The sequence below is a fragment of the Phycodurus eques genome, chromosome 13, assembly GCF_024500275.1.
Source record: "Phycodurus eques isolate BA_2022a chromosome 13, UOR_Pequ_1.1, whole genome shotgun sequence".
NCBI lineage: Eukaryota > Metazoa > Chordata > Actinopteri > Syngnathiformes > Syngnathidae > Phycodurus > Phycodurus eques.
In genome coordinates this window covers 19,279,622-19,300,486 of record NC_084537.1, presented here as the reverse complement: position 1 = coordinate 19,300,486, position 20,865 = coordinate 19,279,622, and the positions used below count along the sequence as shown (strand labels likewise).

The 20,865-nt window shown below is 40.2% G+C and overlaps 1 protein-coding gene across 3 annotated transcripts in view; it reads right to left on the bottom strand.

Moving 5' to 3' along the window:
• Positions 1–210: 210 nt before the first annotated feature.
• Positions 211–20,865, bottom strand: part of LOC133411277 (dynein axonemal heavy chain 8-like) — a 59,122-nt gene continuing 38,467 nt past the window's right edge. For all 3 annotated transcript variants that reach the window (XM_061693430.1, XM_061693429.1, XM_061693431.1), the window contains 29 exons: positions 20,321–20,547; positions 20,099–20,217; positions 18,387–18,490; positions 18,114–18,290; positions 16,853–17,023; positions 16,483–16,698; positions 15,417–15,554; positions 15,224–15,351; positions 13,684–13,852; positions 13,454–13,609; positions 13,229–13,384; positions 12,803–12,985; positions 12,337–12,442; positions 12,005–12,257; positions 11,723–11,913; positions 11,077–11,198; positions 10,885–11,000; positions 9,887–10,089; positions 9,732–9,805; positions 9,028–9,180; positions 8,029–8,184; positions 7,110–7,226; positions 6,912–7,013; positions 6,161–6,321; positions 5,722–5,878; positions 5,492–5,644; positions 4,863–5,052; positions 3,371–3,492; positions 211–1,620 (listed from right to left, as the gene is read on the bottom strand). In XM_061693430.1, coding sequence (XP_061549414.1) covers positions 1,333–1,620; positions 3,371–3,492; positions 4,863–5,052; positions 5,492–5,644; positions 5,722–5,878; positions 6,161–6,321; positions 6,912–7,013; positions 7,110–7,226; positions 8,029–8,184; positions 9,028–9,180; positions 9,732–9,805; positions 9,887–10,089; positions 10,885–11,000; positions 11,077–11,198; positions 11,723–11,913; positions 12,005–12,257; positions 12,337–12,442; positions 12,803–12,985; positions 13,229–13,384; positions 13,454–13,609; positions 13,684–13,852; positions 15,224–15,351; positions 15,417–15,554; positions 16,483–16,698; positions 16,853–17,023; positions 18,114–18,290; positions 18,387–18,490; positions 20,099–20,217; positions 20,321–20,547 — 4,608 coding nt within the window. In that variant the 3' untranslated portion in view covers positions 211–1,332. The remainder of the gene's footprint in view (positions 1,621–3,370; positions 3,493–4,862; positions 5,053–5,491; positions 5,645–5,721; positions 5,879–6,160; positions 6,322–6,911; positions 7,014–7,109; positions 7,227–8,028; positions 8,185–9,027; positions 9,181–9,731; positions 9,806–9,886; positions 10,090–10,884; positions 11,001–11,076; positions 11,199–11,722; positions 11,914–12,004; positions 12,258–12,336; positions 12,443–12,802; positions 12,986–13,228; positions 13,385–13,453; positions 13,610–13,683; positions 13,853–15,223; positions 15,352–15,416; positions 15,555–16,482; positions 16,699–16,852; positions 17,024–18,113; positions 18,291–18,386; positions 18,491–20,098; positions 20,218–20,320; positions 20,548–20,865) is intronic.

Here is a 20,865-nt window from a genome sequence, read left to right as displayed (position 1 = left end):
CACCGGTTGACATAATTGGGAATCACTCGGGAGGGCAGGGAGTGTTTGATGGCTGGCGCCAATAGCATTTCTGCTGTCCATTTGAAAGGCCAAGAAAGAAATTAACAGAAGACAAAAACGGTGGTTGATACTTTACTGGGAATCACAACAAGTGACAAAACACCTACAGGTATGCAAAAAAAAAAAAAAAAAAAAAAAAAAAAACCCTCTTGTGGCTGAAAGGACTATATTATGGCACAATAACCAAAATAAAAACAGCTCTCAGTACCATCGCATACTACAACTAGCAACCAAATGGGGGGCAGTCACTATATGCACATATCCCAAAATTTTGTGAGCAATTTTGTTTCATTTTCATCTGAAACAAAATGATAGTTTTTAAAAAGTGTTTGTTGTTGTTGTTTCTAAATAATAATAATTTAAAAAATAGTGGCGATATATGCTTTTGTTGACTCAAAATTTTGTGATTTTTTTGCAATCAATAAATCCAAAAGACTGGGGGGATATAAATACACTATTTGGATATATATAAATATTTGGGGGGGACAGTCATGGTATACATGTATTCCCAAATTTTGTATATAGATTTATTAAATTCAAAACACAAAAAATAACATTTAAATGTGTTGCTGTTGTTATTTTAAATAGAACTTTTCAAATTGTGGAGATACATGTTTTTGGTGACTTGAAATGTTGTGATTTTGTAATCATTAAACCCAAAACAGATAATTATTATTTTTTAAATATACAAATACACTGTTTGGAGATACATAATTTTTGGGGTGGTGTGGGGTACAGTCACGATATGCATGTATTCCCAAATTGTGTATTTTTTTAAAAATACAAAACACAAAAAGAAAATTTTTTTAATAGAACTTTTCAAATTGTGGCAATACATGCTTTTGATGACACTCAATTTTGCAATTTTACAACTCATTTCTATCCGAAATGCAGTCCCGTTTTTGTACGTATATAATTCACAAATCAGGAGATTTTTCGACAGTGATTATATGCATATAATTAAAAATTATTATTTTTTGAGTATGTATTATTTTATTTTTGATATATAGTACTCACAACAAGTTCAGGATATTGGACTTTCGGGTGAAATTTAAGGATGACCCTAAAATGTTGTTCAATTGTTTATTAAACCCGAAAAAGAAGATTTCATTTCGGGACTATTTTGAGATGTCAAGTGCTGTGACAAACACATCCAAAAAGAAGCGTGAGCTGTGTTCTTGCAACCCAAAAGACGTCGGCTGAACATGAATTATATTTCATAAAAGAAGCTGACAACAAAGTGTGAGACAATGAACGCTGATGTCTATGTACTCATTTGATGTCACAGAGGAGGGCGACGCCCCGCATGATCCAGTGGTCGGGTGGGTGAGTGGTGCCGAGCACCACGGCAGTGATGTAATTAAGGTCAGTGCGCTTGGGTTTCTTATAAATGGGGCACACATAGTACTTGGGGTCAGGGGGGGCGGTGGAGTTGATGGCGAACATGTGGATGACGGGCAAGGGCGTAAAGAGCACTTTGGGCGCCGACTCGCAGAGGACCGAGTGCTTCTTGTCCCAGTCGGCGCCCTCCAGGAACAGGCCGTGAACGTACACCCCTTCCTGTTGAGCAAAGGCCATGGCGTTGAGTGTGGGCAGGAAAAAATAATAAAATAATAATAATAATACAAAATTAAATGAATAAAAAACAGAAAACAGCACCACAGCGTGGTCATTTCATGGACTACACGAGCAAATGTGTTGGTTGCAAAATTCCGGGAATGGAAACTTTCCATGGGAATTAATGGAAATTTATGGGAATATAGGCTATAATATTGTACTTTACAGACTATAATATTGAACTGCATACAAATATACAGTAATGACATGATTCATTAGAATGTAAAGAATTATGTTTCTGACACATTTTTTTTGCTTCAATTCAATGGACATTGTACTGCTCTTTCTGGTGTGTGCACCTTGGAAACCTGAGGGCGGTATAATACAGACATACGGATATAAAGGGAACCGCGATCGCCTGTAGTCAGCCGGGATAGGCTGCAGCTTCTGCAACCCTCAACAGGTTAAGCAGTTTAGCAAATGGATAGATGGGTGGATATACTGTATATGGAGACGGTTAAACCTCCTCAGTAAGCCGTAGACAAATGTGTCATTCTTCGCAGGGGATAAAGAATATCAGCCTGAGTATTGTCATATTATCTGTCTACATGTGTTGTTCCACTGTTTGTGTTTTTGCTATTCGTTAGCCTATCCATGGTGTTTTGCATTGTTTGTTAGCATTAAGCTAAGCAGACTAATTTAAAGCAAAGCTATGCAGTTGTTTTAAATACAGAACGTGTAATTCTCTTTGTTTTACTTTAGTTTTACAGTAAACTTCAGTGAGATGTGGCAATAATTAGCTTGGAACCTCTTTTTGGAAGAATTGTTTTATCTGTTATACTGTTGCTCATTGTGAAGTGAGATGACTTCACTGCCACCATCTAGCGCTTGTATCTCAAATCTTCGCTCACAAGACAAAGCAAAACATCGGCTGAACGATGGCTCGTATCTAAAAAAATACTTGTAAATTGTGTCATTCGTATCTGAAGGCACCACTGTCACAGTTAAGCCGGAGCTGTATAGGCACACAAACGATCGTTGAAGGGGATTTGGCTGCATGGGGTCCGCGGACCTATTTAATTGGCCAGCGGTTTTCACCAGCTCATTCTGTATTTAATCAGATTACCCGCAAACATTTAATGCTCCAGTCAGGCACGGATTGCTGCCTCCTCTTCCGCATATGGAAATGTCTCCGTGCCAGACTATTTGCGCCGCATTTAAAGGGAACGAGATGGGCCGCTCCGATTGGACAGGGTTGAAGTCCCACTTTTAAATGTACGCCGGTCCACGAAATTGCCAACACCGGGTCTAATCCGTCTCCTTGCAGAGTTACGCCAGGTACAGCGCTAGAGTTATCCCACTCACAAAAAATAGAGCCCAAAATGTTTACATTTATGCTGCTGGTGTATTTATCTGTGCCCCCCGCCCCCAAATTTTGTTTAAAATAAATAAATAAATCATACTTCCTCCGTCAAAAACGTTTGTGCATATAAATGTTTCTTAGTACATATGCTTAGTCTCATCTTTTAAACACTTTTTTTGGCCTTTGTGCTGCTGTAATACCTGAATGTCCCCTCTATGGATTTTCTTGTCTTAATACTTGAATATGATACTTTTCCATGAAATTAGTCTCAATTCCGATGAGAAGTTTCCAATTTGGATTTTTGGGGAAATTTTCCTGAAATTTAGTGGACATTTTGCACCCCTTTCAAATCCCAGTTGATCATCATGTGGTTGTGTCGGTGTGCCTTACGTCTGGATCGGCCTTGATCTCCTCCTTGGTCTTCTTCAGGACTTTGTTATTCAGGGTGACCGAGTCCAGAGCCCAGCCTTTGTTTGCCCTGGTTACCTCTTGCCTCATGGCAGTGAGGAAACCTGCACCGCACAGTGACATCGGCGAACAAGAATTTGTATCCATTTGTCAGAAAGTCAATCTTGTGAAGCATCAGCGACATGGAAGAAGAAAAAACTTAACGCTCCGTCGTTCTGTATCTTTTGCGTCATTAAATTAAATTAATTAGTATAAGGCTACCATGCTATTGCAGACTTTATATAGCTAATGACACTCTGTACTTTGTACATTTGTGTATACAGTGAACCCCTGCATATTCACGGTTAAGAATTCACACTTTTTTTGCGTTTGTTTTTTGGAACCCATTCTCCATTATTTGCTGAGGAACTCACCTTTTTGCTGTTTTTGTGTTCAGGACAAAGCAATGAAAGTATTATTTTGGCGGCATGTTGTGTTGTTGTTAGGTAAAATTAATTAACTGTTTTTTTTTTGTCTACATTTGAGATGTCCTGTTTTGTTGACGGTCCTTCTGTGCACCTTGTGTGATGGAAAAGTCAAAATGAAAATTTGTTTTCGCTCTCCTGATGCAGCTACTAATTGCCTGTGTAGTCTACGTTGCCGTTACAATATGCCAATTACCTAACATTTATTAATGTTTGTTAATGCCAAAAGGTGTCTTTAATGACTTATTCAGTTTGTGTAAAATGCTACTGCGCTAACCTCGTGTGATGTGCAAGCGCGTTATTTAGGCTACTATGCTAGCTATTGATGAGCGTCATGTGAAGGTGGTTTGTTGAGTTAAATAATTCAAACATAAAATACAGTCACCTATGTAACATTCGTTCATGATTGTGTACATCACGAGTGTCAAACTCATTTTTGTCACAGGCCACGTTCTCTTGGAGGGCCGCTATGGCTGTGAAACCATATGAATGTATGATCGCCTCATATTATTACATATACACAAAATGATGGATAACTATTTTTGAAATCAGGAGCCAGTAAAAACCGTTTGTTCGACTATCAGTATTAATTTAATTAATTTATTTATTTTAAAAAGACGATCGGTAACAAACAAAATGCTTACAATATGTCAATATTTTTAAAAGTGAAGAGAATTTTCAATTTTGGTATTTAAGCAGGAAACACAAAGTAGATGCACATGATTTTGTTTCGCGAGCCACATAAAACGACACCTGTGGTGTACATGCTAGATGCATAGTGTTGATGTGGTTGCTGATTATTCTGTCTGTATTTTTACTGAATCGCCAAAGTTTGTCTCTTTATTTTAATTTACCCAAAAAACAAGAAAAATATTATTTTAAAGTCAAAGACAAATGTACACATTTGCCCTGATATTGTGATTTTTACATGAAATGTAAAAATAATTTCATGATTCAGGCTATTTAATAAATCCTGATGTGTAATCTACACCAGTAGTTAAAATACTCGCCCTGTGGGTTGAAGAAACCGGTCATCCAAAAGGTTTTTGGCCGCCGTGAAAACACCCAGCTGTAAAACTGTCTGTTCCTGTCCAGGAGCTCAGTGAACCAGAACCCGATTGTGGTAGACTCCCACGAGAGCTTCCGCCACAGGTTGGGCACACGGGCGTCAAAGATGTTGTCCAGGGCGTCACGCAGGGTCTGTGAGGAAAAGACAGTGGCGGATATGTTGAATGTACTATTCGAAGAAACAGTGCGCTGTTGCTTAATCTGCATTTATTAAAGACTTTAATTGGACAGTTTATGGAAAATGTCTTTCAATGACAACTTGCCATTGACCAAAAGCACAGAATCTAAGATGACGATTACTGTAACCTTCCAGAAGACCAGGGTTCGGCAAAGTGTGGACTGTGAACCAGCAGCACCTACCGAGGCACATAAACAGCCTCTCATTGTGGTCCCTCCACACTATTTTGTGTTTGTCCATGTTTATGTTCGGCAGAGCTACGCCACATATTAGTTCTGCCCAGTCTGCCTTGTTTCTTCAAATTGCACTTTCATTTGCCATGAATTGCAAAGGACACCACCATCTGCAGTACAGATAAGCTAGCAATGCAAATGGAACACGTTGTGGCCCAACCTCGCTCATGATGATAGTGCCCTCGATGGCCAGCTTGAGATCCAGCAGAGTGCTGCGCACCACAGAGATGATCCTCTGCATGCGGTCCACCTCCTGGCGCAAGAAGATGTTCATGGGGTTAAGAGGCCCCATCTTCTTCAGATTGGCTCTGACCTGACGCCGGCAAAGACCCACAGTTGAACGACGACATCCGCTCCAGTGCTAATGTTTCCCAGGAAACCAATCCCCACCTCGTGAGGTATGTAGTCACGCGGCAGCTTCTCCAGCATGTCCTCAGCCATGGCGTACACGATGCTCTCTCGGGTGGCCCCCGACCCACCGCCGCTCTCCTTGGGCTGGATGTTGGTGATGGTGTCGAGCACTTCAGCCGAGGTATTTCTCTGGTAGCTGATAGAAAAAAAAAACCAGAACAGATCAGTGTTTTATTTTGAATTGTATTGTATTTTTTATTTAAACTTGTATTTACTTTTAACAATAATTGTATTTATTTATTTAAATTGTATTTATTTTTATGTTAGATTCAAACTGTTATTGTTATTACTGTATTATATTGTCGCTGCTGCGCCCGCGACCTCACCCCAGATAAGCAGAAGAAGATGGATGGATGGATGTATGATGGATGGGTGCTTTGTATTGTATTTTATTTCATTTGAGAAAAAGTTAACTCACACGATGTCAGCGTTGGGGTGCAGCCCGAGTGCTTGCGTGGAGTCCACAGCAGGCAAGCCCTGAATGTAGTCCACATACTCCTCGATGGTTTTACATATGGGGATTTGGTACTCGGTGTAGAAGCAGAAGGATGGGTCCAACATTTTTTTACTGAACCATACCTGTAATAGGCAAGCAACATTGGAAGAACAAATACCAAAAACAAGGAACTTGGTCAAATTTGTAATAAATAAATACACAAAAATGCAATTAAAAATAAAATAGGAAGAAATTTGCAAAAAATAAAAAAGTCTAATCAATGCAACTTGAAAAACAATCAATTGGAAGAAATCCAAATAAAAAAATAGGAACATTCTGATGAATAAAGAAATACAAAAATTAAATACAATAACAACATGGTAGAGTAATTATAATCGGACAACTCTAATAAATACCATTAAAAAATATATATACACTTTAAAATTGTATATTATAAATGAATGTAAATTAAATACAAATGTACAGTTCAATCGATAATTTTCAAATAATCAAAATAGTATTTCGGAATAGTACCAGGAGTATCGATTCGATTGTGATTCGGTAGTCATAGTTCGTTACTGTCAATACTAATAGCGAATGGGGTTTTAGGAGTCGAGTCCTTGCAGTCGTTGCATTCCATTTTGCCTCGGTGACGTTCAACTAATGGACTCATCGATTACTATGCCAACCACTCGTATGTACAGACATGGTCAAAGGTAAAAGGGGTCCTTACCCGAGCAAAACATTTGAGCAGCCGCTTGTCATAGTCATCAGTGACCCTGCCTCCGTACTGCACTTCAGCTAGCATGTAGCGCAGAGTCACCCAGGAGACATCCTTAGTGAGGGCAGATGTTGGGGCAAAAAAAGAAGGTACCGATAAGTGTGGCATATTCCCATGTGTGTGTGTGTGTGTGTGTGTGTCTGTGTTCACCTTTCTGGGCCCGCAGTCATCCAGGTGTCTTTCCACAAACTCCACGCTGGCTGTGAAGTCCGCAGAGTTGAACTCATACGGAATGTTCCATCCCAGCGGGCCAAATTTACGCCGTTCCTGTGACCATGAACTCAACATGTCAACAATTTTTCAACCGTAGTAAAAAAAGCAAGTCTATTCAATCAGATTAATCAGATCTCAAGAGTCAAAATTTGAACTCAGCACTTTATTTTACAAAAACAAATAACATTGCTGATAGACTGGATTGCATAGTTTATGCACGAACAATAGTTGAGGTTTCTATTTTGTGCAATGTACCGTACTTCTTGTACAAATGTCTATGTAATTTCCTCTATCCACTATTGCTGCTGAAACAATGCAAATTTCCCCACTGTGGGACTAATAAAGGTTACCTTATTTTATATTATAAATATTTATTGTATTAATATACTGTACTTTTAAGTTAATAGGGCCCTGTTCTCAGGTGACGTATGCGGTGACGTACAAATTCATTTCCGGCGTCCTATGTCACTGTGTATTATTTTCTCTCCAGACAATTAATTTGGCTGCTATTTTGTTGTTCAAAGTTTTTGTTGTTCCATTCAAAGTTTTTGTTGTTCCATTTTCTTTACCTCTCATCCTCACTAGGGTCGTGGGCTGCTGTAGCCTATCCCAGCTATCTTCGGGTGGAAGGCGGGGTACACCCTGAACCGGTCGCCAGCCAATCGCAGGGCAACATAGTGTTTATTTAATCAAATGCTTTTATGAAATGTGTACTGGTAGTACTTGGGGAGACAACTATTTTTAGGTAGTACTTGGTGTAAAAAAAGTTTGAGAACCACTGCTTTAGAAGTTCTAAAATCCATTGGTTGGTTAAATAAAGTTTCCTTCCCTCTTTGCGCATAACCGAGTGTGGTACCTGTACGGCAGAGTGCAAAAAGGCCACGCCGTACAGCAGCGGCTTCCATGTCGGCAGGTTGCTGACTTCCAGCTGGTTTTGCGAGATGCTCACGAAGGTTCGCTTCAAGCTGGCGCGAAGTCCCTGCGGCGGGTCGTTGGTAAACTTGATAGCCGTCTAGAAGGACACAGATTACCAAGTAAGGGTAGTGTTGTGATGTTTCTTAATTAGTGTAAGACCAAGAGTTATCTTTCTAGTCAAACCTTTGCAAACAAGAAATTCTACATGACAAAAGCAAGGAATGTTATTTTTTTTGTTTATATTATTATTATTATTATTTTAATTCTAGATGGAAAGAAACAGATTTTCAATTGGGTCAATTTGTACAGAGCATTAAATTACACCAAGAGACTGCAATTGTAATAGAATGATAAGAAGTTACCCTCAAGCTCCATATTTTTGACAAAAGGTTAATACTTTTACAGTATGCAGTATATACTGTATATACATTTAAATTTAGAGTGCACATCATTTGGAGAGGAGCAACCAAATAATATTCATTGTGTTTTAGATCACAAAATTTGGAAAGACCCAACTGACAAACACCAATATTTTTTAACATTTGGAGAGAATCAGTGATCATTGAAGTGAATGAGTGAATCATTTTGTTTGAGTTTGTTCCTAACTAGCAAAAAAAAAAAAAAAAAAAAAGAAGCCCCAGAATAACAACTGAAACATCTCACTGTATCGAATACATTTTGGAAAGGAAGAACCTAAAAATAACAAATTATTTTGGATGTGTCAGATAAAATTGAAAAAATGAAATGAAATGAGATAACCATAAAAAAACAGAACTACGGTATGTTATGCAAAAAATTAATAATATTTTTTTTTGTAGTGAAACAACCCCAAAAAACAAACCAATAATGATTTCATGTTATTTATCTCAAACCTAAATACAAAATTATGCAGTTTGAAATCAAGGAGGGGAATGGGAGGTATTTCAAATAAAATGGGCACCTGTAGGAGTGTGATAGAGAAGAGGTCGTGTGGTTCAGTGGTGACCCACACCCTGAAGGTTTTATGGACGGTCTCTGTGACTGTGACGGTCTCCAACAATTCGTCCATGAACTCCAGGCCCAAGTGACAGTTCTGCAGGAGCACCCAACCTCCCTGCGAGCATCAATGTAGGGTTACATACAGCTTGCTATACAGCTTGAAGAAAGCACTCGAAATGAGGAAGGAAGGATTAAGAAAAGGGCAATAAGGTAGGTCAGGAATGGAAAAAAAAAATTAGAATGGAATCAGCGATGGAATGCAGAGGAAACAGGGAGGAAACACGCCTGTTTCAAAATTCTGGGATTGAATCCTGACTCGAGAAGGAAGGAAGAAAAGAAAGGAAGAAATAAAGAAAAAGGACAAGAAAGTAGGTCAGACGGATAGAAAGGAATCAATGAATGGGAAAAAGAAGAAAGGACATTAGAAGTGAAAAAGAACTAGTTTTCATAATAGATTATTTTTTTACTTTGTGTAATTTTTTTTTACTGAGGCAAAAGTAGTAGTACTTTCTATTGGGATCAAATAAAACACGATTTGAACTAAATCATCATAGCTATCAATTGAAACAAAGTAATAAATTCAGCTGAAACAAATGATTTTGTTGAAGTTGGTCCAAAGTGTCATTATTTTCAGCAAAGCAAAGCAAAGCAGCGCAGACTACATACCTCCACCATTGAGGTACTGACAAGCTTCCTTGCGTGCACCTCTTGCCCTTGCCCCATGGAGATCGACTTACATCCTGGGAGACACGACAAGACAGTGACACGGGGAAGAACGGTGCAAAGAAAGAGAAAAATTGGTGGGGGTTCAGCCGACTCACCAATATTGAGCTTCTTGGCGAGGGCTTCTATTTGGTTGGTGGGATCCGAGCCCATGGAGAGGAAGCAGATGAGCGGCGTGCGGATGTCGCTCTCCTCCCACGTGCCCAACAGGTTCAGTAGGACGGGCTCGGCGAACTTGACGCCCAAGGAGTCTCCCACGTACTTCCTGGCCTGAGCCAAGGTGCGGTCCGGACACCAGGACCTGCCGAGGGAAAATACATTTTCTCAATACATGTATGAGTAAAAATTTATATAACATACATTGCGACCCCGCCTGTGTGGAGTTTGCATGAGTTCTCCCCGTTTTCTCCGGGCACTCCGGTTTCCTCCCACATCCCAAACACATGCGTGGTATGTTGATTGAAGACTCTAAATTGCCCGTAGGTGTGAATGTGAGTGCGAATGGTTGTTTGTTTCTATGTGCCCTGCGATTGGCTGGCAACCAGTTCAGGGTGAATCCAGCGATCTCGCCCGAAGACAGCTGGGACAGGCTCCAGCAGCCAGTGACGCGAGTAATATTCTCATTTTTGTGTTTGACTGTTTGTCTTGTTCAATAAACGGCTGAAAGCTCATTGGTGACTGGGTCTCACCTTTCCCACATGCGAGGGCATTAGTAATTGCTGTACTTTTTTTTTTCACTTCACTAGAGCGGCAGCGAATCTTACCTTTAAGTTTGTTGGACCCTAAAATGTTTACTCACAGTACAAAGCATAAAATAGACCAAGCGATAGCTTCACTTTTCCTCAATAAATAAAATCACCATTTGTTTTATTTTTAAAAATCTTTGTCTGATATTTACATTTGTTTGATGATCTTAATTTGAGTGGGGAAACTGCCAAAAAATAAGAATATGAGAAGGAGGCAAGCACATCCCTCATGACTACCTCACGCACATGGGAGAGCTGGAAAGAAGTCATCTTGAATGGCCAGTGTGAAAAGGGTTAAAAATTACCATTTCACTCCACAGGGGAAAAAAAAACCCCTTTTATTGTGGTACCTGATTAGCATGAGTTTACTGAAGACCTCCAGATTGTTGTAACCATCTGGGATGACACCTTCCTCCGGGGCATCGCCATTGGCCCACACTTTCCAATGCTTTCCACCCTTACCCACCTGCAACATGGAACGAGCAACACGGTGTGATGAGACCCTCGCGGAATCGAAAGCCGTGAATTCCAAGAAAGCCGACCTGATTGAGGATGTTCGAAAACTGCGGCAGTTTACTGAGTTCCACTAGGTTCAGCCACACAATGTCGAGGACCCAGCTGAAGGGTTTCGGGGGGCACGCCTTCAGGTCAAGTGCAGCGCCACCTGCAGGAAAAGCACTAAGCTAAATGATTGTAAGCTTACTTTTTCATCCTATCTAGAAATGTGGCTTGTGCTCACACCTAAATTTTCAAGAGAAATATAATGTACTGCCATAAAATAAAATAAAATATTATATATACATACACACTTTTTTTAATCTCTAGATTAACCAAAAATGACCAAATACATAATCACACTGTGTTTTAGTTTAAATATGTTTAAAACTCACAAAATTGAGGGAAGCAACTATAAAACAACAAAACTGGTATCCTATTGCGCTTCAAGTTTTTAAAAATTTGAAGTGAATTAACCAAAAAACTAATTTATCTTCTTATGTTTTGGACAGAGATTGTAAAATCAACCTAAACTATAATCTTATTGGGTTTCCAAAGTGAAAAAAGGAAATTAAAAAAATCCAAATAAAATCTAATTGTGTAATGACATTATTTCTTATGAAAACTGAAAAAAATAATGTTTTGTGTTTTGTTTGGAGAGAAACTACTGGAAAACAACAAAATGACCAATACCTTTGATAAGAGTCTGAAATTGGCTGTGCTGTATCCTGCCATTCTGCAGGTCGATCTTGAGGGCCATGAGCATCGTGAAGATGAACTTGTGATTTTCGTACAGCCCTCTCACCGTGTACCTGAACACTTCGAACGTCAAGTATTCGATGATGTTGGCAATTCGTTTGCTCGTTTTGGCAGACTTCTCTGACCTGCGAAATTCACGTTTATGATAAAAAATAGTAACGGACACAGGGAAAGGGGGGCAACACCCCCTCCCCGCCAGAAAAGGAGCGACTTTACCTGGCCAGTGAAATGTCGAAGATTTTGAGGAACTGACTGAGGGAGGTCTGGTACATGACGTTGACCATGCTCATCTCGGTGATGAGGAAGTAAAGGATGCTACCTCGGCACGCCACTGCACGGTACTCTGACTGCGCCGCCTTGATTTTCTCCTCCGCCTCGGCCGCGACGCTCAGCTTGATGCTCACCTCGGCGGCCGTTTGCTTGGTCGTGCTCAAGATGCCAATCATAGAGTCGTCGTCCACCAAAGAGCCTGTGGCCCACATGGACGGAAAATGTCCCGAATGTATTCCAACACTGACAGACATGAATTCACAGGAGTGGTTTTGGACCTTTAGTGGTGCTAAGTTTGTACAGCAGGTTGTCCTCCAGCTCCTGCATCTTCCTCTTGTTGGATGTTACATCCTCAATGAGTTTCAGTCTCTCGTTCTCTAGTTCCTGTCAAAAGTGTCACAAGAGTTGAAGGCATGCTCTTACCAGCTCAATCAGAATAGTTTTCATACTTTACTAGTTTGAAGATAAAGGGATGGAGAAAGAAAGTAGAAAGAAATGACCAAAAGAAAAAAACAAAAACTATTTGTTTTTTGGACAAAAATGAAAAAAAATCACAGAATTTAGATGAGAAACAACTGAAAAACTAATTTCTGGGTAATAATAATACTCTGTGTTTAACAAACAAACATGAAAAACAACAAAACCATGAACTATAACAAAGACACTTTCAAAAAACATTTTCAAAAAGTGGGAGAGGAACAAGAGAAAATCAACAAATATCCATACTGGACTATGGACACAAACCTTTTTTTCAGCAAGGATGACGCGGCCCAGCAGCTGGTCCTCCAGGCCTTTCATGTTGACAGTGAAGTCAATGATGGACGTCTTGGCGCTCACCTCCGGAGTGTACGACGGATTTGGCAGTTTGGTGGTAATGTAGAGCCGGAACTTGTTGGACACATCCACATCTTTGTCTCCCACTTTCACCTCCACAGGGAAAATCCACAAGATTAATTTAGAACGGCCACACTTTCACGATTTTACAAATACCTTGCCAAAAGCGCAAGGTTAGAGTCTGCATTTGTGTATTAGCAAGAATAAAAAGAGAAAATTTGGAGGGAAACAACTGAAAAACAACAAAACCATATTATATTATCTCATTGTGTAAAAAAAAAAAAAAAAAAAAAAAAAAAAAAAAAAATTAATCTACCTGTTATGAAATGGAATTACCTTAAAGTTGGAACCAGACTTGAAGAAGTTTTTCTCCAGGACGTTGTCAAGGGCGGGGTCCAGCTCCTCGCCCACATCTTCGATAAGTAGCGGCCTGCCCAAGGATATGGAGTCCTCTAAATGCGTACGAAAGAACTTGTGGTTGAGGGACGTCAGCTAGAAGCAAGACAACACCCCGGCGTGAGATTTGGGGGTTTCATTTCAGCCGTGGTTAATGAACCGTACCTGCAGGTTATTGGCCTTTTCCTTTGCAGCGATCCAAGTCTTTCCCTGAGTCTGGGGATCGACCAGGAGAGGATACCTTGACGCTTTGGTGACGATGATGCCATTCTGCACCGACAGGTCATCTCCGGGCAGCCCCTGAAGATTCCACTCGCTGATCTAGAACAGACAAACTCAAGTAATTTTCCACCCACCCATGAATCAAACTGCGGGCTTATTTTTCTTGTTCTTACAGTAGGAGCGTCCACCAGCGTGGCGATCAGGTTGAGGTCTTCCGTGAAGGGGATTTGGTTGGACACCAGCTCGTTCTTCCACATGTCCAGCAACATGTCGCGGAAATTCTGGTTGAAGGGGCCACAGTATGACAGGAAACCGGTGAGCTGCAGGACATCGCCGACCAGTCTAACCGATGAAAAAAAGAAAATAAAGTATACTTAAGTTTGCTTTTATAGTATTTGGTATTTTTAAAAAAATATAATAATCCCAACATTTGGAGAGAAGTACTTGGAAAAAACTCGTGCCATTTAGGATAGATTAAAAAGACTAAATTTAGAGAGCAGCAATCATAAAACTGATTTTTCTTTTTTTCCAAATGAAAACAAACTTACAATATTTAGAGAGAAACAACCGAAAAACAACTTAAATATTACTACTTTGTGTTTCAGATAGAAATGAAGAAAATAAAAAACTATTTTAAAAATTGGAGGCAAACAAGCAGAAAAGAAAATAGAACATTATCTCATTGTGCTTCGGAAAGAAATTTAAAAAACATGAAAAATTGGCAGAGAAATGATTTTTTTTTACATCACTAATATTGGAGCAAAACAACCGCAGAAGCAACAAAATTATTTGGTGTGTTAGGAATTTTTTTAAAAAAAACATTACAAAACTTGAGAGAGCAAACCCAAACAACACAAAATGTAATCATCTCACTGTATTTGGGATAAAAAATAACATTTTATACAATTCGAAAAAAACAACACCAGTGATTTTTTTTCTTTGTGATTTTGGAATTATTTTATTTTTTAATTACCCAAAATTAGGAGGGAAAAAAAAACAGTTTCTGTGTTTTGGATTTTTTTTAATCACACAAATTGTGAGAGGAAAAAACAGCAAAATTGAATTTTATTTTTAAAATATCTCAAAAACAAATAAAGAAAAAAAGCATTTGGAGAAAAACAACTGAAAAAAACAACATTGGGAGAAACAACTGAACATCATCAAAATAGAGTAGAAGAACAACACATTTTGGAGAGAAACAACTGAAAAATCAGAAACTGATTTTATTGTGGGGTTGGGATAAAAAACAATTAAAATTCAGAAAAAAAAGACTTTTTTTGTTTCAGATATTTAAAAAAATAGAACTTACAAATATTGGGAGGGAAGCAACTGAAAAAACAACAACATTCTTTTTTCTTTGTTCATCCATTTTCTCTACTGCTTATTCTCATTACGGTCGGAGGTGAGCTGAAGACTATCCATGCCCACTTCAGGCGAGAGGCGGATTGCCAGCCAATCGCAGGGCACAGACAAACAACCATTAACACGTACGAACAATTCAGTCTTCAATGAACCTAACGTGCAAGTTTTTGGAATGTGGGATGAAGCCGGAGTACCCGGAGAAAAGCAATGCAAGCACAGAGAGAACATGCAAACTCAACAATGATTCGAACCTCCAACAGAACTGTGAGGTGGATGTGCCAACCACTAAACTAAGGTGCTGGGTTTTTTTTCTTTGTGTGTGGGACTAAAAGAAAATATATTTTCACTTACCTTTTGATCTGCGATTTAAATTCTTTGCTTTGCTGAGTCCAGCGAACTTTCTCGTTACTCAGTCCACCGATTAGGTCTGAGGCGGCCTGCATTTTGTTCTTACACATCTCGGAACGATCCAGCAATTCCTAAAGGAATTTTTTCAAGCGTTAGCAGCATGCGCTTTCTCTACCGTTAAACTGTAGTAGCCAACCTGCTTCTCTTTGCTAGCGGCGTCGCTCTTCGCCTGCACCAGGCCGAGCTCGGCTTCCTTATCGGCCAGCGTGGCCTGAGCTGCCATTTGCTCAGAGCTGGCCTTTTTGTAGCGCACTTGTTGAACTACCAGATTTGCCTGGCCACAAACAACACCATACGGTACGTTCACAAAATGTCATCATGCCATTAAAAAAACGCATCACTGCAGACGATGTACTGATCAGTCTGTCAATCTCCCATTCCATTCTTCCCTCACTCGTAAACAAGACCCCAAGATACTCGAACTCCTCCACATGGGGCAGGAGCTTATCCCCGACCTGGAGAGGGCACGCCACCCTTTTCCAACTGAGGACCATGGTCTCAGATTTGGAGGTGGTGATTTTTATCCCAACCGCTTCACGCTTCACACTTCACACGAACCGCTCCAGTGAGAGTTGGAGATCACGACTTCATTAAGCCAGCAGAACCATATGATCTGCAAATATCAGCGATGCAATACTGAGGACACCAAACCAGACCCCCTCTACGCCTCGGCTGCACCTAGAAATTCCATCCATAAACGTTATGAACTTTACCCGACCCACATGAGGGGGTTCGGTACCCCATACCCCCGAAGCACCCCCCACAGGACTCCCGAGGGACACGGTCAAACGCCTTCTCCAAGACCACAAAACACATGTAGACTGGTTGGGTGAACTCCCATGCATCCTGGTACCACTAAAGGTATATTACCTGAAAAATAAAATAACCATGACAAAAACACAGCTGATTCCATAGTACTTTATGTCCTATTTGACATGTTTAAGCTTAATTGTATTCCCGTTGATCTTGGTTATTATCCAGAAAAAAACATGGAAAATAGCTAGATATCAGCTTTTAAATTAAATCATTTTGAGTTATTTTTGTTGTCATAATGATATACGTCCAAACAAATGTAACATTAGTTGGACCATCCATCCATCCATCCATTGGATGGTGTCAAGGGGGCCCAACACGGTCCGAATGGCATAGTCGTACGAGTCAACTCTAAGCGTGCATTATCATTAGTGACGGTTGCAGTTTACCTTGAGTGGCAGCACTTCCTTGTTGATGTCGTAGAAGGTGGCCATAGCCCTGGTCCACGCGAGCAGCCCGGCCACGCTGCCGCATACCTTCTTGGCGTTTTCCATGGTGTAGTCCTCCATATCAAAGTAGGGCTGCAACAGCTCCACGGTCTCCTCGTTGATCTTGTCCTTGTAGAACTGCTGCAGCGACGTCAAGAAGCCCGTGCTGCCCATCAGCTGAAGAAGACGCCAAGAAAGACGAAGGTGAGAAACATGGAGATTACACATTATTCCTTAAATTATTGTTAACGTTTTTATGTGAGGGATGTGTTTATTGATGTGATCGTGTTTTTAGATTATTGATATATATATATGTTGTGATCTGACGAACCCTGAGCGCATCCGTCCACGACGGTTTGATACAGGTCCCCAAATTGGGATCCACGATAACGGTCTCCACCTTTCTTTGGAACAACAACAGGCAGCAGTCCATGATCCTCATGATCAGATGTGGAGGCTTGGCCAGTTTCCTCACAGTGGCGATATCAGCAGGCTTAATGGTCTGTCGGATATATTTTTAACAACACAACGTCAGGCAATGCACTCAAAAATAAAAAAAGAACATAACATTGAAAGAAAAAATTAAAAGAAAAATGTAACAAAAAATTGCATTATTATTCAAAACGTGGATAAATTAGCCCTTTAAAACACAATACTTAAAGACCCTGTAAAGCAAAATAATTTTGTTGCGGGCCAAATTGTAGTTACAGTTTCCCTCAGAAGACCGTTAAGACAGGGAAACCATTTAAAATGTTGAATCCCCTCATAGTATTCAATATACACACCAAACTGATGGATAACTCGTTTTTGAAATCAGAAGTCAAGGAAAGTTTTTTTTAACTATTGATCAAGTTACTGTAAAAATGGATTTGGTAACAAAATAAATGTTTTTGCAATATTCATCAATCCATCCATCGTCTGTACCGCTTTATCCTCACAAGGTTCGCGGGTGTACTGGAGCCTATCCCAGCTATCTTCGGGCGAGAGGCGGGGTGCACCCCGAACTGGTCGCCAGCCAATCGCAGGGTTTTTCCAATGTCTCATCATTATTATTTACTATATATGACAATTTGAAATTTTGGCGAACGTGATATGGCAGGGGGAAGGCGGAAGGGATTCACGCGGTAGCATTGTAGCGTCTGGCATGGATGAATGTCAAACAATCTGACAATGACTGAGTCTTAATAAAGCCTTACATGGGGTGTGTGGCTGACTGGCAGAGGTGGGCGTGGCTGACAGTGACTGACAGACTGTGACACACCAGTCAATGAGTAAATGAATGAATTTGGTTGTAACACCAGTCAATGGGAAAATGAATGAATTTGGTTCTAACAGCCTCTGAACATACTTCGCAGTGGACTGTTTTTTGGTGATTGTCTGAAGCAGCACACTCGAAACCAATTCCAAACGACTGACGAAACTGCAATTCTATGAACTATATGTAATATAAACTATCTTTGTCTTCAGTGTGAATAGTGCAGTAAGCCGAGATGCACGTTCAACAATGAAAAGTTGCCAGACCCAAAAACTTCCTTAATTGATATCATCCATTAATCGCACAATCCCTACTTGAGAGGATAAAAGAAACTCACATTCAGTGCATTTTCGGCCTCTTGCAATGCAGGCTTGGCCGCCTCTAGTTTTTCCTCGGCATAGGCCCTCTCCTCCGTGATTTCGTTGACAATCATCTGGGCTTTATCGCTCACAATCTGGACCTCGTTCTTGATTATAGTGGCCGCCTCAGTTCGGATCATCACCTCAGCTAATACCTAAAACGTACAACATCTCGTATCATCGTTGTGGGATGGCAGAACCAGTGTTTCTCTCTCGGGAAGAGTGCTGTTTCTCTTTCTCTTTTTTTTTACCTTGTCAGCTTTGGCAGAGGCCACAACCAACTCTTTCTCACTGACTTCTAGCTCTTTGGAGAGCTTTGCCACAGACACGCTAGCCTCCATCAGTTTGTTCAACCCTGGTATGAAGATGTATAATAACCTTATTAAGAGAGCCTCAGGACATTTACTGCCATTCATTTTATCCAAGTAGCCACATTTGCACCTTAAGTTTTGGAATTTTATGGATCGCTCCACTTTTGATCCCAGGGACAAAAACATTCCAGAAACAGAAACCTGCCGCACCCAGTCCTGGTTCGTGGTGCTTTTGATTCCAGGCACAAAATGTCCCTGGAACCGAAAGTACCCATTGTGTCTGTAGCTGCATTCCCAAGTAAAGTTCAGGAACTTATGGATCTCTGTACTTTCAATATCAGTGACTAAAACATTGCTGGAACCAGCAGTACTAAGTCTCTGTATATACCAAGATTCATACACTTTTACACTACTTCATAAAACATTTCTTTTTTTTTTTTTTTTACTTTCCGAGGACCTGGAAAATGCATTTTCAATTCCCATAACTTTTGTAGGTTTCTCATGACCATACGAACCCTGATATACTTTTCCACCTAAAGTTCTGTGAACTTTTGGTTCCAGGGACCAAAAGGCTCCTGTAACCGAAAGTAGGCATTGTGTCTGTATATGTATTTCCACCTAACTGTCTGGGATCTTTTGGTGCTTGGTACTTTTGGTTGCAGGGACTAAAATGTTCCTCGAACCAAAATACCCATTGTAACTGAAGCTGCTTTTCCGCTTAAACTCCTAGAAACTTTTGGTTCTCTGTACTTACACTTCCAGGGACTAAAAGTGTCAAGGAACCAAAAGTAATCATTGTGTCTGAAGCTGCATATTCACTGAAAGTTCCAGGAACTTATGGATCGCCTGATGTTTTATTCCAGAGACTAAAACGTTCTTGGAACCTGCATTAGGAAGTGTCTGTAAATACATTTCTACCTATAGTTCCGGTAACTTTTGGTTCCGGGACTAAAATGTTCCTGGAACCAAATGTACCCATTGTGTCTGAAGCTCCGTTTCCACCTAAACCTCCAGGAACTTTGGGTTTTCAGTACTTGCACTTCCAGGGAAGAAAAAGTTCCTGTAACCCAAAGTATCCATTGTGTTTGGAGCTTCATTTCTACAAAGCTCTGAGAACTTATGAATGTCTGTACTTTTGATTCCATGGACTATAACGTTCTTAGAACCTGAAGCACCAAGTGTCTGTATATACATTTCTACCTATAGTTCCGGTAACTTTTGGTTCCGGGACTAAAATGTTCCTGGAACCAAATGTACCCATTGTGTCTGAACTTGCATTTCGAGCTAAACTTCTTGGAATTTTTGGTTCTCTGTACTGTCACTTCCAGGGGATAAAAAATTCCTGGAACCGAAAGTATGCAGTGTGTTTGTAGCTGCATTACCACGTTAAGTTCCTAGAACTTATCAATCTCTGTACTTTTTACTAAAACACTCTTGGAACTGGCAGTATGCATTGTCTGTATATACTTTTCTATTTTAAGTTCCGAGAACTTTTGGTTTGTGGTACTTTTGGTTCCAAATCCTAAAATGTTCCTGGAACCAAAAGTACATTGTGTATGTAGCTGCATTTCAACCTAAACTCCACTTTTGGTTCCTGGTACCTTCGGTTCCGGGGACCAAAAATGTATCTCTGTCTTTCTAAATGCCCTTACCGACATTCATGCGCTCGGCGAGCGTGTTAATATGCTCGTGGTTTTGATGGTAGAGTGTCTTGTAGCCACTGATGAAAGAGAGGTACGATTTCGGGGTGACATGAGTTCTCCTCCTGAATCTGTGAAAAACAAAACAATGCACGGTTTCAACCTTCCCGTCAGACATCAACACAATAATAAAAAAAAAAACAGCACGTTGAAATGCATTAAAATGGTTGCTACCGTTCGAAGTAGCTTTCGCACGTCTCAGACACTTTGCGGTGGTACACGCCCATGGTGGTCACCATGGAGGCTTTAACCTCTGGAGAGCAAACCACAGGAAATTCTGACAGGAAGTGTTGAGCCACCGCCACTAGCGCATCCTCGGGCCACGGGGCGAACCAGTCCATTGTGCAGCCAGATATCAAGCCTGGGAACTTCAGAGACCTGGAGCGAAACTTTGGTCCCACCTGTATTTTTGATTGATAAACAGATAAAACATCAACTGGGGGGTTTATTGTACATGATTATATAATAGGTAATTCACTACATGTACAGTTATTTTTTGCTACATACAATTTTACTGGCCATTCTTACTGCTGTTCACATTCACTTCTGTATATAGTATATAAACTATTTATTGATGTAGAGCAGGGGTCACCAGCCTTCTTGAAATTGAGAGCTACGTCATGGGTACTGATGAATGTAAAATGCTACCAGTTTGTTGCACACTTCTGAAGTAAAGTTGTTCAAATTACCTTAAATTATGTTATTAATAATTAATGACA